Genomic DNA, 17,988 nt, shown 5'->3' on the forward strand with positions numbered 1-17,988 from the left:
AGGAAATCTGGAGCCTACCACAGCAGGTTTGGATGCAAGGCAAGAAAAATCCCTGGCATGCAATATGTATGATAAGGCTGATATTAAGAACAAAAAATATATTTCAACTATCTATTTTGAGGGAGAAAAACATTGAAAAAAGGGAGACAAATATTTTGAAATATAATTCTGCTAATGGATTACTTTCACAATATCAGGTATTTTGAGTTGTGAATATGAACTAAAAAATATAAATGAATAAATATGGAATAAATACAAAAACCCATTAGTATGTTTAGTTTTTCATCAGTTGTCAGACTCTCTACCTTTGTTTGTATCTCTTCGTTGTTAAACAATGTTTTTAAATCAAAAGTGATTGGTCAGCCACAATATGCTGATCTTGAATGATGACCTAGTCAGTCTCTCGATCAATGCCGTTTTATTTTCAAAAATCGAGGAGTGCTCTCAGTTTGACTTTCTTTTATACTCAGATATGGGGATGGATATTTGAGGAGTAAACCGCAAGACAATGATTATATTTTTATATTATGTACATTAAGGAACCATCAACAACAAATCCAATTAATAATATATTGAACAATTATAAAAGTAAAGTTGAATAAATCAAACTCTGCAGCTGTATTAAAAAAAAAAAAAAAGAGTATGTGTTCAGGTAAAGTACCACTTCCTGGTGATGGATTTGGCCCAAAAGTTAATACAGATCTATAATTATGGTGTAACAACCACATGCCAAATTTCATCCATCTATCTAGTTGCGTTTTTGAGTTATTGTGTTTACACATGCACACACACAATTCCAAAAAACAGTATTGTTGGACACTGGTTAGTCTATAACGTCAAAAGATTCATCAAAATATCAAGGTAGAATTTTTTCATGATTACTGTACTTTCTCTATACTTCATATATGAGAAAGTAAAAACAATTTATCCTGTGTGAAGAGGTAGGTGAATTGCTGTCAACAAAAAGCAGACACCTGAGAAGTAACTGAAACGTTACTCATGATTTTTCTGTCCATATGGTAAATGTTTTGTTGACCAGCACATTCTGATTTCAGCTGTTTGAATTACATCTTGATATACAACAAGAACAAAGAAAGGCGGCACGCAAATCGCTTTCTGTTTCTCACGCTTTACACACCCGCACTCAACTTGCTCCATCACCAGCCGCCATTCACTGGATGAATATATGCGGGCGGCTCGTGGTGGATGACTTTCTGTTTTAGAGTTAAAACTTACAAGGGTTAAAGACTAACAGCAAGAATATTCATTCACAAATGAAAACTATCATTTTAGTAAATTATTTTATTTCAGTTAGTCTTTCCAGCTACTTTAATAGTTTTTAGTTTTTCATTTTGGTTTTATTTCAGTTTGCGAAAATGTTTTTTTAATAATAGTTTCAGTTTTGATTTTAGTTTTCGTTAACTATAATAACCTTGGTAATCATGGCCAATTTAGCACTGTACATAATGCAGCTATGGACACAGTACAGGCAAAAGGCAACAAGCAGGTTACGAAGCCTTGTGCTGTGGTCGACTACAATAGCATGATAGGAGGCATAGATCGTGCAGATCAAGAATTGACTTTCTATCCCGTTATTCGGAGGCAACAAAAGAAATACTACAAAAAGATATTTCGTTATCTGGTAGAACAGTGCATTTGGAATGAATTTGTCTTGTACAAACAAAAAGCTGTATCTCATGCAAACTTTACATTGTAGAACAAATCATTGCCGCGCATCCACTGTCCACACTACCCTTAAAGAGATGCGGTCGACCCAGCACATCGTGGATCAATCCAGAGCATCTTAATGGGAGAGATTTTATTAATTATATACCTCCAACAGAAAAAAACAGAATCCAACTCATACCTGTGCAGTGTGCTGTTCAAAACCTGATAAATCTAGAAAGAACATCCAAAAAGAAACACACAATTATTGCCCCAACTGTGACATTGAATTGCTTCTTTCACAGTGCTTTAAGATTTACCATAAAAAGGACTCATTTTTAAAATTCTATACTGTTTTGGCATCATTAGTATAGTATTATTATTACTGTTATTTTTTGTTGTTCATTTCATATTTTTATTTTTATTCATCATTACTATTATTTGTATCATTGTACTTTTGAGATTTAATCTTAATGAGATGCTACTGTCATGATTAATGTAGTGAAGATGAGGATATATTTAGTGGTAGAAATATTTTTACATGGAAACCTCCATCTGTTAAAATTACTGGGCACAATCGAGCACACTGACCTGCACTTACTGGGGACAGCATAGTGTGCAATAAATTTAGCCATGTGTTTGAATATGGTGAGAAGGTGTGCTGCTTGCTTACTACTTTCAAATAATTAAAATACTCAATATTCTTTCAGGTGTTTGGCATGAAACTTGTGGAGATAGATACAAAAAACCACACATATGTCTTAATTAACAAGCTGGAGCCTGTGGATCTTAACATTAGAGACATGTGAGTAAACACTGACATAAATGTTATACTTGTAGCTCTAACCATTTCAAAGTTACTGAGATTGCAAGGTGCATATTCTTAAGACTGTGAACCAAACAATTAAAACCTGGAGCAGGTCTGTTTCATTTAATTGAAAGAATAGTAAAATTGTAGAGATTTGTTTTATGGGTTTACAATGATGCTAGTTTTAAATAGTGTATCTTAGATGAAAAACTAACCTGCGATTATTTTTTTAATGGATGTATCCTACTCTGCTGGACTAGTGAAGAACAGAGTCCATCGGACAGTAGTGCTTTTTTCCTGCTCCTGCAATATGTTCCTTTAATTCGTAGTATGACGAGTTGCTATACAAGGAAAAAGTAATCCTTAATGGTTACACGTAACATCAGAAGCATAATATCTCCACCTGTTAATCTTGTTTTCATGTCTTTGCATTGTTACTGCTTAGAAGAAAGGATGTTGAACAACAGCTTAGACATATTGGTGTGACATTAGAAATATTTTACTAACAGGTACCACACTTCCTTTTGAGAGAGAGAGAGAGAGAGAATATTTTTCTAATATACACAACTCTGGAAGGAAAAGGCTGCATTTCAGAAGCACATTGATACCCATTTTATGTATATTAAAAGCTAGAGGTTGTATGCACTAACCTCATTATGTTTAAATTATCTAGCATGGTAGGTTTTTACTGGGTATACCCTGGCTTTGTTGTGTGTGAGTGTGTGTGTGTGTGGTTTTTTTTTTTGCCTCCATTCTTCTGCACTTTAGTACTGGGATAAGCTTTATTTCTCTCACAGCCCTGTATAAGGGCACTGATAGTAGACTTTTGATTGATTTACTACTTTAAATCTTATAGTTGTTTCAAACCTGCTTCCTTGGATAGCTACAGTAGCTGCAGGTTTTTATTCCATGAGGGATATTCAGTTAGAAACCAATTATTGATGCTGGCTATCAAAGAAATGCTGAAAAATGAATCTTTCTCTCCCTCAAATAAGGATTTTCACACAAAAACTCACAAACTACTGGGTCTTGCTGCTTGATCTTGGTCTCAGTCGAGAACTTATGTCATGACACATGTAACACGACCTATAAATTGGTCATGCTGGCTATATCTGGCATGAAATTGGGCTTTGATTCCTTCTAACAGCTACCGGTGGTGGGGTGGAGTGCCATAGCTGATAGAAAATCAATGGCCACACGGGCGCAGACATGGCCGTGTGTGCATGCTGTGCTGATGAAGTACATTGTGCAGGCCAACTGATAGCAGTGCAACAACTGGTGTGTGTGCACGTGGCATTGGCAGTCAAACACATTGCACAAGCTTACTGATAACTGAAGGTCATATATTACAATCACAAAACAAAGTGCACATAACAAACCAAGAGTTCAACAACACAACATGGACACTATGAAAACAAATCATAGAGTTGTGGTGACAGAGGATATCCGTGAAGAACATTGTTGCAAATTCAGCTTAAGTTACCTGGGATGCTGTATTTCATGAGTGCTGCTTCTTTGAGCACTGTTCATATGAATGTTTCTAGTTGAAAACATACAATGGGGAGAGAATGCCTGGTGTACAACAGTCTTTTGAGAGAATGTTAGATTTCTAACTATGTATTAAAGAAAATATTACATTTCAAAAGTAGGAATGAAACTAGATCCCAATATTTATTGTTACTCCTTTCATTCAAAGGCAAAGCAGGTTGAATCTGTAAAAAAACATTAGTAAAAATGAGTTCTTGCCCACAAGCTCTGATACAATATGACAACTTGGAGCTAAATTGCCTCTTTTTTTTCCAAAGTTGAGGGCCGACTGAGTGTGTTCTTCTATACAGTTAACTTTTTGTATGCTGTAATTGTTTTTTGGTAATATGATTATATGTGTGTCAAAAACTAATAATCATTTAACCATATTAGTCCTGATGTCTTCATCTTTTTCCTGTTCCTTAGGCAATTTATCTAATCCACTAATTTATATAAAATGGTATTTACTGTATGTACTGTATGTATGCAGCACTAAAGTCCTGGAACTCTTGAGTAGCCTACTTAAGATAGTATGGATCTGTTCCAGGTGCTGCTGTACTGTAAATAAAAAAACAGTACTTTTAGCAGTTTTGCATAGAGAAGAAAAAAAACCCATTGTTGTATACTTCTTTTGTGGGAATAAATTCAAAATCTAAAGTGTTAAATGTTACACAGAAGGCTTTTTGGGGCTTCATTGTAGGGTGAGTGCAAAATACTGGCAGCGTAATTATTTTCAATGAAGTATTCTGTTTCCTTAAAAGTTGGTTATTGATGTTCAGTGGACTAGTGGAGGAGCTGCTTCTATTCTCTTGACTGCTTTACAGTAGAGTATTTGAATGGTAAAAAATATAACAAGCCCTTTCTTAAAATCCATCCATTTTCCAACCCGCTGAATCCAAACACAGGGTCACGGGGGTCTGCCCTTTCTTAAAATGTGCTTTAAAAAACAAATTCATCACCTTTAGGACAAAATATAATTTACTTTCTAAGGAAACTGTATGACAATTTATAGCGAGAACACCCCCCACTCCACTAAGTTATCTGTAGGAGAAGGAGCGAGTCAAGTGCATCTGTAGGAATATTGCAGTTTGTGCATGGAAGCTGTCTAGACCTTACATTTTCTTTAAGCTTACTAATATTTATTTTAAACATTGGCATTTTGAAATTGCATTTTTTTACACTTAAAAGATTTGAGATGAAATAGTAATTATTTCTAGATTTTAATATTTGTAGTTCTTATGAATGACTGATCAGATCTGCATTTTCACTTTTCATTTTTTGGCAATTTCCCAAAAGAAAAACAAGGCTTCATTTCAAAATTGTTTGTTTTTTATGTTGCAGGCACACTGGTTCTCCAAAGACTGGGCTGCTTTTTGTTATTTTGGCGGTTATCTTTATGAAGGGGGGTATTGTAAAAGAGTGTAAGTACTGATAAAATGATTATTTGCTTGTATGGTAGTGGAACAGTTCAAGAGCAGCTGGAGGCCAATAACTATTTATCAATAAGCTGCTAGTGGGCTCTGCCCCCTGCTCCCCTCGCTCGCCAACTCCCCGGGGGCCAGCGCCAGCTGTCTCGCTGCTGAGAGAAGGGTGTCCGGGTGCTCCTCCATTAGAGAAAGCGATTATATTTAAAGAGATTGTATATAGAGGAGTATGTGGAGCATGAAACGAAGATGGTTTGGTGCTTAGTTACTATGGATAGAAAATCAGTTACTTGAGTATTTCACTACAAATGTCTATTTTAAATACCAGTAAGTAATAAAACATAGTAAAATGTAAAAAAGCCTGGCAAGTAAATAAAAAATTAAATTACATTAACGCCTTGTCAAAAACAATATTATGAATTACTTTATCCCCTAACTTACATTCTGTAAATGTTGCTTTTTTGCATTTCTATTTCCATTGTTTGGAATATTTTTTCCTTTTCGTTATTGGATGATTCTTTGTTCTTGATTTTTATTATATACATCTCTTTTGTTCATTTTTTTTCCCCCAATGTTCTTTATCAGCTCTTCACAGTTTTTTTTTTTTTTTTTTTTGTTTTTGTCTCATCTAAAATTTGACCTCCTTGAATAGGTAATTTTCTTTTTTGCCTGGTCATTATAACTGACTGTGTTGAAGGGCGAGTTAGCACTGAGAGGTGGTATGGAGAGCAGATATGAGCAGTAGGAGTAATGATCGGGCGAGCAGTGTGTGGAGTGGTCAAGGATGAATATTGCGGACACAATAGAAAACTTTTTTAATATAATAGATATACAAGATCGAAATAATTGGATTTGTCACTACTTTCACAAACAAGAAATTTGATCAGTAAAAACTACTATTTAGTTGACTTTGCCACTGGTAGGCTGCTTATCACTTTATTACTACTTATCTTATTCTCCCTAAAACTTTCAGATCTTGCTGCCATTTTCTAAATTTTCCAGGCTCTTCTTTAGCAACAGAAGGTGACACACCTAAATAATTTTCTTTTTTTCTTTCTTTCTTTTCATAGTACTAGGGTGTTGTACCATGTTAGCCATTATGAATGTAGAGAAAAGCCAAGCAAAATGACACCTTTTTTTGGCTAACTAAAAAGATTACAGTATGCAAGCTTTCAAGGCAACTCAGGCCCCTTCTTCAGGCAAGATGTAATGAATACGTCTTGCCTGAAGAAGGGGTCTGAGTTGCCTCGAAAGCTTGCATATTGTAATCTTTTTAGTTAGCCAATAAAAGATTTCTTTTCATACAAAGTTATAATTCATCTTAAATTTTCCTAATTTAATTTCATTATTTTAAGACAGTTACAAATGGAAGTGTCATGTGGCAAATCCAACTAGTGAGTGCCCAGGCACTTGTAACCTGTTCCTCTATACAGTACCAGTTATCTGATAATGATCTGACTTTTAGTTATATAGTTTATAAATGAAACATTGTGACATGCATTTTACAGTTCAAGCATCATGAGTTCAGTTACCGTATCTGAACACTGTTGCACTCTGTCGGTTTTCTGAGCAGCGCTCATCTCGCTTTGCATACCCATTCTTTGCATACCCACTTGAAGTTTCATATGAGGAGCCCTTTAATCCGTTGTCACTGATCATGCAAACTTACACAGTGATTCACTCATTTGCTCACTGTATTTGTATAGCACACTATTGCTCCTTGCAGTTTCACATGGAGACCCCAGAATTGGATGTTGTTGAATCACACCATGCAGACTTTCACAGGGAAACATCCTTCCAGTTAATGCTACTGCATCACGCCATTCCGATGCCTGTAGTTTCATGTGGGGGAAACACATGTTGGGCTGAGGATATAGTTTATATCATTAAGTCTCATGTGCCTATGATACAACAATGGCCCTGTGATCCAAAAGTGGCTGAGAAACACTGGTTTTAGGTGTATGTGTATTGTGTGTACAACCTCTAAGGGGCCCTGTCCAGAGCTATTTCTTGCCCAGGGCCGCCAGCAAAGGCATTGTCCACTCCCCTGTGACCCAGCACTGGAAGAACCTGGTATGAAAATGAATGTATATACTTGTGTTTTTCCTTGTATTTCGCATGTGGAATAAACTAAAAAAAATTAAATGAAACCAACCTAACCCTTTTTTGGGGCAACTGCAACAGAAGGTAGGAGAAGATAGGTGATTTGCAGCACAGAAACTCCAATGTGTTATACAAAATGTAAAATATGTTTATAGTTTAACCTACTAATTTTCTGCCATAAATTAATTCTTCTGCTTCCAAGTAAAATAAGTCTGACTTGACCATAATATTATATTGGGAATATGATACCCGTCTGAAAAAACAAGCAACATCAGGGTGTTTATTTTATTTGTTGTTTAATCTAAAGCATGTTTGGTGTTTTCAGAGACAGCTTGATAATTTTGTTATGACACCCTAAGTGGACAGTTCTTTTAGGCTCAAGCATGAATATAAGTGCAAGTTGCATTATATTTTGTTTTGGCAATTTTTTTTTTTTTTGTGGCTATTTTAGTAAAACATATTTGGCCTGTATTTTTCTCTTGAAATCAGATTTATTTTTCCCTCTGATTCTTTTTTTTTTTTTTCTTTTATACAATTTCCTAAGGTAATGCTTTCATTGCCTGAAAATGCTTTTTTTGTCCTCCTTAGCTATAATCTGGAATATGTTGAAGAAACTCAAAGTAAAGTGTGGGTAAGATGACCATGTTTTCTTATTTATTTATATGAATGCTGGTGAAAGTTTGTTGAAAAATGGTAAAGTAGTGCATTTCACTGCTTTTAAAATTTCAAAGAAAATATTGGTCTACAATTTGAGTACTGTAGAATTATCTCTCAGACAAACGCAGTTAAACTAATGTACTAAATTACTTTCATATTAAGTATATATTAGTTCAGTGTCATAAGTAGTATTAGGTGCAAGGCAGGATACAACTCTTAATGGTAAGATTGTTCATTGCATATCCCACTCAACTCATAAACCTACAATCAAACTTAAGTGTTGTTAATTAGGAATTGTCATTTAATTGCATGTGGGAGGAAAGCCTAGAGTTCCTCGAGCACAATCAAAGGAGAATGTGTAGATTCAACACAGAAAGTACCTACGTGGGATTTGAATCTGGGGCCCTGGATCTGTAAAGCAGAAGTGCTAACCACTCCAACATCAACCACTTACATATATTTACCGTAAATGTATTAAATATTGTCTTTTCACATAACAAACCTTGAAGATTAATCTTATGAAGTACCTAACAATCTTGCTTTAGAATTACATATGTGTTTTAATAAGTATTTAGCTGTGAATACGTATTTATGTATTTTATTTAGTTTTGGTATTAGGTATTATTTCTTGAGGATTGTTACTTTTTGTTAAATCATTGTTTTTCAGTGTTCAGTGCTGACATTTTTTTTTAATATATTGTGCTGGTTTGCACAGAGATTACTTTCTGCAGTCTTTATTTATTTTAATGCCCATGACACACATTCTTTTGCATTTCTTCTAAGCTTGTTAATATCTGTGAAATGCTGTTAATCAGACTGTTTCTAGATTTATGCAATGAATAAAAGCCATTTTTTTGTACTTAAAGAATCAGAATTACCTTAAATTAAGGGTATTCCCAACATCTTAGATGTAAACAATTGCAATTTTGTTGACTTCAAAATTGAACTGATGCATTAAGTTCATATTAGTGACATGATTGAAGCTCATTTTTGCTTTTGCCTGCAGAGAAACCAGTGTGCTGCTTCATATATTTTTTTTTAATTAAGTCTTCCAATAATCTATTCATTCAGTTTCTTCCCATTTTGAAAATGATATACACACTAGAATCAAGGTTATGTTACTGTAATTTTGCTCAGAACCTGAAGAATACTGCTTATATTTCAGAAGAGCATTTGAAGTTTTTAAAGTCTTTACCCATCTTGATACATTCAAATGTCTCCTTGAAATCTTACATCTGCAGTATTAGTTACATTGATTATTCCAAGACCAAAATAACACTCTTTAAGGTGAATATTTTAAATGTGGAATTGTTAACCATCCACCTACCAAAAAGTTATTATAGGTCTTTATTGACATTTAAGAATAAAATCTGTATTTTTCAAGTCAGTTATTTCTTTATAATAATGGTATTAGTTTGCCACATGAAAGTCATTTCTAAAGTGAAACATATTTTATAAATTAAAATCTAGCCTGCTTTTGTGCTTTGTAATGGAGCCGAATGGTACTAGAGTCCAGATGTGACTTAAAACTTACAAGCCAAAATATTAGTGGTGCTATGTGTCTTGGGGTCATATACATACTGCAAAACAGCACACCTATGTCATTTTAAGAAGGGGAGAAAAAGGCAAACCACTCTTGTGACATTCAGCCATTTTTAAAGGAGACTGACTGTGTATCTCACTTTGCTAAGTTTGTCTTCCTCTGCAGCAGTGCTGCACCTTTCAGGGCTAGGGGAGGACTGAATTCACGCTGGAAAATCCTTGCCAAGTATTATTATTAACATAGAATTTTAATGCCAAGTTATGAATTTCTGTAGATATCTAGACAATAATAACTGAAAAAGTCATGCAATCGCTGATATTTCACTATATGGAAAAACAATCTTTTTTTTTTTTTTCTTCTCTCGCAAAGATTGTTTTTTGCCACTGGTTTGTTAAAGCATACATGTTCTCTGGTGTGATAGCATTGTGAGCATGTACATAAACAGGGTTTATAAATGGCCATTTTTCTTTTTCATTGGTAGAGTACCTGTTGTAAATGATTGCAGCACTTTGTGCTGTAACAGCAAACACAACAACCCCTCAACCTCCGCCTGCTCTTTGATATATCTCTAACAGCATGCCCAAAAAAACTGAGGGGTCCCCCACACCAGCTCAATTTAATGAAATTACATAAAATTTGAAATGCATTGTGAGGAGGACCAAGCAGCCTACTAAAGTATTTTGCAAATTGTTTGTTTCTACTTCAAACACTGCACATAGCATGTAATCAAGTAACAAAAGCTGACCCGATTGTTATAGGCATACATTCCGACTATCAAGGGCAAGGTCGCAGGAGCCTTTCCCAATAGTCATCAGATAGACACAAGGCAGGAGCAAGTCCATTTCAGGGCGAACACAAACACACACTAAAGGGCCAAATTAGCAACACCAGTTCACCTAAGTTTAATCAGGTTGAAATTTAAGTTTGGTACGAATGTTATAACATAGGCAGAGTGGGCAGTCATTCCTGCCTCAGCATCAAGTTCAGCATAGAGTCTGCGTCTTCTTTCTTTGCATTTACAGATCGATTGTCATCAATGTGAGTTTACTCACACTATAAAACTTTTTGCTGTTCTCAGTTCTACTATTACAATAACCTCAGCATGCATTTAAAAAAAATCTATAATTGGTTTGTGCTGCTAAAGTTTGCTCAATCAGACACAGTTTTCATTGTCTGCATTTTATTTTTTTTTTTATCCTGCATACGCAAGACACACGACAGAAAACATGGCTTGTCACATCAAAAATTCAAGGTTTTCATTACAGTGTAGTGTAATCAGTCCATTTAAGGATTATTATGTATACAATGAAACTACTGTGCTTTTTTCACTGTGCTCCCACTTCACGTTAATCTCTCACTGTAGGCTATGTAAGATAACCCAGAATGTAATGGTCAGTGTTTGGTGTTTTGTCACACTTCCACCCATTACCCCTCCAGCAAGCAGACAAATGAACAAGAAATGTATAGTTAACTTGAGAAATTAGGACAAAGAATCTGTGTTAAAATAAATTATCACAATGATGCCTCATAAACATGAAAGGCATGTTTTCTTAAATCAAAACTTTGCCACTTTATAGTTGGTAAGTTTTAAGGCTTTTTCTTTCTCCTTTGGACCTCATTACCCTAAAGCCACATTTTAAACTGTAAGAACAGACAATGTATTTTTTAAATTTATAAAAAATCTTCAATTTAGAACATACTGTGGAACCTCGGGTCACAAACGTCTCGGACCACATACAAATCGGGTTACGACCAAAAAGTTCACCAAACTTTTGCATCTGTTCACGACCACACACTCAGGTGACGAACAAGCCAGTTTCCCTTCTGGTTCGTACGTGCCGATGATTTCCACACGAGTTCAGTCTCTCCCTGTGCATTACCTGTGCAGAGAGCGAGAGAGCCCAAGCAGAAGAAGTAAACATTACAGAAGAAGTAAGCAAACATTTAGTTTACTATTACACTGTGCATTCTATGGTATAATTAACTATTTTTGTGCTTAAAAATCTTTTTTTTTTTTTTTTTTTTATTTACATACAGCTCGTATGGTCCGGAACGGATTAGTTGTATTTACATACAATCCTATGGGGGAAATTTACTTCGGGTCATGACCAAATTGTGTTGCGACCAGAGTTTTGGAACAAATTACGGTCATGACCCAAGGTTCCACTGTAATATTAAGTGGTAATTTAATCTATACCATGATTGTGAAGAAATAATTTTTACCTGGAAAAATACCAAACCTTTCCTTTAACGTTTTTGTGGCCACATTTTGTTCCTAATAGCATTTTGTCATTGCAGTGAAAAGCATGAGGACTTTGGAGATGTTAAGAAGCTCATTACTGAAGAGTTTGTCAGGCAGAGGTAAGACGTTTCTCCCCGCATTTGAGTGATACTCAGTTTTTATTTGTATATGAATGGCTTGCGCAACAGGGAATACAAAATTTTATCACATTTTTAGCATCATGGGCATTATTCCAGTATGATGGTGAATACTGGTGTGACGTTGTACCAAGATCTGAATTTTTGCTATATCATTCGTATAGGGATTACCCTAGGAATGGTCAACCACAAATAACCTCTTAAATACCTTCAAAAATTGATCTGAAACAACACCTCTAAACTCAACCAAAATATTAATAATATAAACAAAGAACACTCGCATCACTTTTAAGTCCTATTTTTTGTTTCCAAAGTCCAGTTGTGGCTCATTTCTCTGGCCAGTATAGAACATAGCGCTGCACAAGATCCATAATCTAGGACAAGAGGCAAACTTTTGAACTTGTAGATTGCATGACTGTTTTGTGCCCTTCTACTTAGAAACCCAGCAATAACCTATAAAAAGAGTAAAATTATATTGACAAAAGATGAACAAAAAGCAAGGTGTTTCAGTAAAAGCAAAAAAGTTAACAAATTTCTATTCTCCCACACCCAGACACACACAACTCAAAGATCTATTTACAAATAAGTGTATATAGTCTTTTTAAATGGCAACAAGTCCGGTTTAACTTCATGTTGCTGTTATATACAGTATACATTATGGAAGGTGCCAACAAACAGTAAGACATTTTGCAATATAGTAAACAATCAGCAACATGAAATAACTTCACCGTGCATTACAGAATTTTTTTCACAATGGCTCATTCTTTTATTCTTCAGTTATGTATGGCCATGCACCAGAATCCACCAGTGAACATTTTTCTACTAACTCTTCTGGATGAGACACCTCTTCTGATCTTTGGTTTATTACTTCCTGACTGTCTCCTTTTAATTTCTGCTTTTATATTGTCGTGGCTAAAAATTGTCACCAAAAGGCTTTTTACTTGAAATAAAGGCTATTAGGAGTCTCAGGATAGGCATAGAGAATCTACAGTTTTATTGCAATAAAATAAGTATAAAAATAACAAGGACTCAACCCAATACGGCCAAATTGAGCTGAGCCCCGAACAGTTCAAAATCCAAAACCTATATATCATTTTCTTATCACTTTGTCCTTGCTCAATTAGCTCATTCTGTACCTGGCTTTACTGTCTATTGTTTCTCTTGGTGTCTTTTTGGCTTATTTTGATTGGTCTAAGGCTGGGCAGATGGCTTCCGCTTGCCATCTTTGGGTTTTTCTGTTTAATATTTTTATTTTATTAATTTTCATTGTAATCATTCCATACAAACAGATCAATTTATAACCCAACAAATTTGAAAACAAATCAAACCCCACCCCTGAGAAGGAGAGCTTAGCTAAAGGAAAATTTCTTTAAGCTTTTTAATAAGGCAACATTAGACAAAAGAAGGGGAGAAGTAAATATCTATATAAATAAGAGATGGAGAAGGGAGTTAAATGCAATAATAGTTAATTCTCTTATTCTAAAATAATATTGATTAAATCCTGCCAAGTTTTGAAAAAATTTTGTACAGATCCTCTAACTGAAAATTTGATTTTTTCCAATTTCAAATAATATAAAACATCGGTTTCCCACTGACTTATAAGAGGAGAATTAGGATTCTTCCAATTTAACAAAATAAGTCTACGTGCCAAGAGTGTAGTGAATGCAATCACCGTTTGCTTGTCCTTCTCCAATTCAAGTCCATCTGGAAGGACACCAAACACAGCTGTTAGTGGGTTAGGAGGGATTGTGATACTAAGGCTGTCTGAGAGGCACTTAAAAATTTTTGTCCAAAATGATGTTAGTTTGGTGCAGGCCCAGAACATGTGAGGCAGGAGCTTGGTTGCAGCGCTCGCAGGTTGGATCCTGGCCTGGAAACATTTTGGACAGTTTTAAGCGAGACAGATGAGCTCGATATATAATTTTTAGTTGAATAATTCTATGCTTTGCGCATAAAGAACTCGAGTGAATTCTCTGCTTTGCTACCTTCCACTCCTTTTCTGATATATTGATTAAGAGATCTTCTTCCCAATGTCCTCTTGGATCTTTGAAAGGTAGGGACTCTAATAAGATTTTATATATTGCGGAAATAGTGTTTGTTTCCTCGGAATTGAGCAGTATTTTTTCCAGCATTGTGGAGGGTGCAAGGTGGGGGAAATCGGGCAATTTCTGTTTAACAAAATTTCTAATTTGAAGATAGTAAAAGAAATGTGTAGCTGGGAGGTTAAATTTTGAACGTAATTGTTCAAAAGATGTAAATATGTTGTCTATATAAAGATCTCTGAGCATTTTAATCCCAAAACTTTTCCAGGTATTAAAAACTGGATATACTTGCGAAGGTTGAAAGAGGTGGTTCCCTTGCAGAGGTGCCACTGATAAAAGATTTTCCATCTTAAAATGCTTCCTAATTTGGTTCCATATTCTGAGTGAGTAAAGCACAATTGGGTTATTAGTATATTTGCGATAACTTTCATTTATTGGAGAGCAGAGCAGGGAATATAAAGAAGTACTACAGGATTTTACTTCTATTGCAGACCAAGCCTGTGTATGTGCATTTATTTGTGTCCAGGTTTTTATGGCTTGTATGTTTGCTGCCCAGTAATAAAACTGAAAATTAGGTAAAGCCATGCCACCTTCTGCCTGAGGTCTTTGTAGGGTCGCTCTTCGGATACGTGGGTGTTTTGAGTTCCAAATGAATGAGGTTATTATTGAATCTAACTGTTTAAAAAACGATTTATTGATATATATTGAAATGTTTTGAAATAAAAAGAGAAGTTTAGGAAGGATATTCATCTTAACAATGTTAATTCTTCCGGCTAGAGTGAGATGAAGGGTTGACCATCTATGCAAGTCTTGCTTAATTTTTTCCATACAGACGCCAACATTTTGTTGATAAAGAGCTTTATGTTTACTTGTGATATTTACCCCTAGGTATTTAAACTGATCTGCTATGGTAAAAGGTAGGGTGTCTAATTTAATATTATATGCTTGTGAGTTCACTGGAAAGAGTATACTTTTATTCAGATTAATTCTAAGACCAGATATCTTTTGAAATTCTGTTAGTGCTGTTAAAACAGCAGGGACAGTGTTTTCTGGGTCCGATATATATAAGACCATATCATCTGCATATAGAGAAATTTTCTGTTCCAGTCCTTCTCTGACAATCCCCTTTATCTGATAAGAATTTCGGCAGTGAACCGCCAGTGGTTCAATAGCGATTGCAAACAACAGTGGCGACAAGGGACATCCTTGTCTGGTACCACGTTCTAGTTTAAAGTAGTCTGAGCAAATTTTATTAATACAAACTGAAGCTTCTGGACTGGTATACAGTAGTTTGATCCAAGCACAAATATTCGGGCCAAACCCAAATTTCTCCAATGCAGTGAAAAGGTAATTCCATTCGATCATGTCAAATGCCTTTTCTGCGTCTAATGATAGTAATATCTCTGGGGTGTTTGATTTTGCTGGTGAATATATAACATTAAACAAGCGTCGGAGATTTGAAGATAGATGTCGGCCTTTAATAAATCCAGTTTGATCTTGTGATATTACTGAGGGCAGCACTTTCTCCATCCTTCTAGCTAGGATTTTTGAGAGTATCTTAACATCATTATTCAGGAGTGAAATTGGTCTATATGATGCACATTGTAACAAGTCCTTATTTTGTTTAGGAAAGACGGTGATTAATGCTTGTCGAAATGTTTGAGGTAGTATTTGGTGGTCTTTAGCTTCTGTAAATGTTACCAATAAGAGTGGAGGTAGCTGAGTGGAGAATTTCTTATAAAACTCTACGGGGTAACCATCAGGGCCTGATGATTTCCCGCTTTGTAGTGACTTTATAGCGTCTAGTAATTCTGTTAGCGTTAGAGGTTTATCCAGTTCCTCAGCACTTAAAGCATCTATTTGTGGTATTTGTGAATTATCCAGAAATGCATTAGATTGCGTGTTGTTTTCTTTGGGCTCAGTGGAGTATAAAGACTTATAGTAATCTCTAAATGTGTGCATTATTTTATTATGGTCGATGATTTCTTCTCCATTCTTGTTGGTGATTACTGGTATTGCATTGTGAACTTCTTGTTTATGAATTTGTTGAGCTAAAAGCTTATTAGCTTTTTCTCCGTGTTCATAGTAATGCTGTCTAGACTTAAAAATAAGTTGTTCAGTTTCTTTAGTTGTTAAGATGTTAAGTTCTGTATGCAGGGTGTTTTAGTTTGGGAAAATGGTTCAAAGGTTTTAACAGAAAATAAGCAGGCAAGAATCAGAGAGGAAAGGTCCAATACTTCAATTGTTTACTTGTTCAAATATAATATCAGTTACATACAATATAATAGCAATATACATGCAGATATAGGAATTGTACTATTGACAAAGATATATGATTTATACTATTGACTTACAGTAATACAGATATGTGAATTATACTATTGACTTACAGTAATACAGATATGTGAATTATACTATACTTACAGTAATACAGATATGTGAATTATACTATACTTACAGTAATATCAAAAGACCCAGAGCCATCATCCTAGACCAGTAGACTGAGGGAGCCCGCGTGTCAGTCTCGTCAGAGGATCAACTCGTGAGCCTGGTCCAATACCGGGCGGTGTGCACGTTCCCCACGGTTGAGCTTCCGAAGAAACTGAGGGCGGAACCTTCCCTTATATACTAATTGAGTGTCCTTACCCAAAATGGCTTACGTGTAAGCAGTGTATACAGAAGTGATCAGTTTCTGCACACCTTCTTCCCACGGGACATCTTATTGTTTTTCTTCTACTTGGCCCTCACTGAGATGGTGCCTAGTATCAGAAGACACACAATAACAAGCGTTGCTTGCAATGAAGCCCCTCGAAGTGAAAAACAAGTACATGGCCTTGACTGTATTCCCATAACATTCTGAAACTCTTTATGAGAAGCAAGTTTTTGCACATTCTTTCGCTATCATCCCAAACATTCCAATCTTTGTAGCTGGTTTTGCACTGAAGCGACCAACCCCCCCTCTTACTCCTTTATTTCATCCCTTCTCCTGTTACAGAGAAAACCTTTTTTATTACAATCGGTCCCTCGCTCAGCGCAAAATCAGCAACCTTGTCTGTCGTGCTCTGTTATTAATTCGTTTTAAAACACAAAACACATAGCAATTAAATATAGTCATTAAAGCAATAATAATAATAATAAGCAGCACCAAAGGGCGGAAGAAAACTGACAACATTGTGGATGCCTTTGGTGACCAACCTGTAAAGATTGACCACCACGCATTTACAGATTCACCTTCAATTTTGGTCCCTAAAATTTGTAATTGAGACGTCGTCATGACTGTCTGTACAGTAAGTGCATCTACATGTTTTTGATGTTTAGCAGCCAATTCTTTTAATTGCAGGGAGCTATTTAATAAACGTTCAGCTACAGCCAGTGAAATTGAGGTCGGAGCATGCCAGACTTGCCATTGAACCTTGGTAAGATGATTTTTAGTGGTGTAATTATTCAGATAGTAAGTATTATTTGCTATTTGCCAAACATATACATTATCAAGACATCCAGAAAACGGAACCTGTGGCAGCCTACGATTAGCGATGGTGGTGGAAACACAGAGTCGGTGAGGTCCCACTTCATACAGAGTGGTGTTCTGATTAACTAGTCTCCAATTACAGGTGGTTGCTTTACCTGAAATACATGGGTTTTCCTGTCCTGACATCAATCCACAGAACATACCAATATTAGTGTGTTCGCAATTTCGTAAATCATATGTTTTGTTTGTTTTAGGTTCTAGCCACTCACCATCCAATTGCAGCTGCCAAAAGTGTCCGTGTGCAACAACAGGTAAAACGTGATATCTACACAAGGTTATCATAGTGGTAACATTATATTGAAACCAATACC

At 35.5% G+C, this 17,988-nt stretch overlaps 1 protein-coding gene across 2 annotated transcripts in view; it reads left to right on the top strand.

Annotated features, from left to right (window-relative positions):
- The window catches only part of ndnl2 (necdin-like 2), a 93,492-nt gene that overhangs the window by 22,509 nt on the left and 52,995 nt on the right, over positions 1-17,988 (top strand). For both annotated transcript variants that reach the window (XM_028813710.2, XM_051934182.1), the window contains exons 6-9: positions 2,376-2,470; positions 5,342-5,421; positions 8,116-8,158; positions 12,026-12,088. In XM_028813710.2, the coding sequence (XP_028669543.1) occupies positions 2,376-2,470; positions 5,342-5,421; positions 8,116-8,158; positions 12,026-12,088 (281 nt within the window). The remainder of the gene's footprint in view (positions 1-2,375; positions 2,471-5,341; positions 5,422-8,115; positions 8,159-12,025; positions 12,089-17,988) is intronic.

The sequence above is a fragment of the Erpetoichthys calabaricus genome, chromosome 11, assembly GCF_900747795.2.
Source record: "Erpetoichthys calabaricus chromosome 11, fErpCal1.3, whole genome shotgun sequence".
In the NCBI taxonomy this organism is placed as follows: Eukaryota; Metazoa; Chordata; class Cladistia; order Polypteriformes; family Polypteridae; genus Erpetoichthys; species Erpetoichthys calabaricus.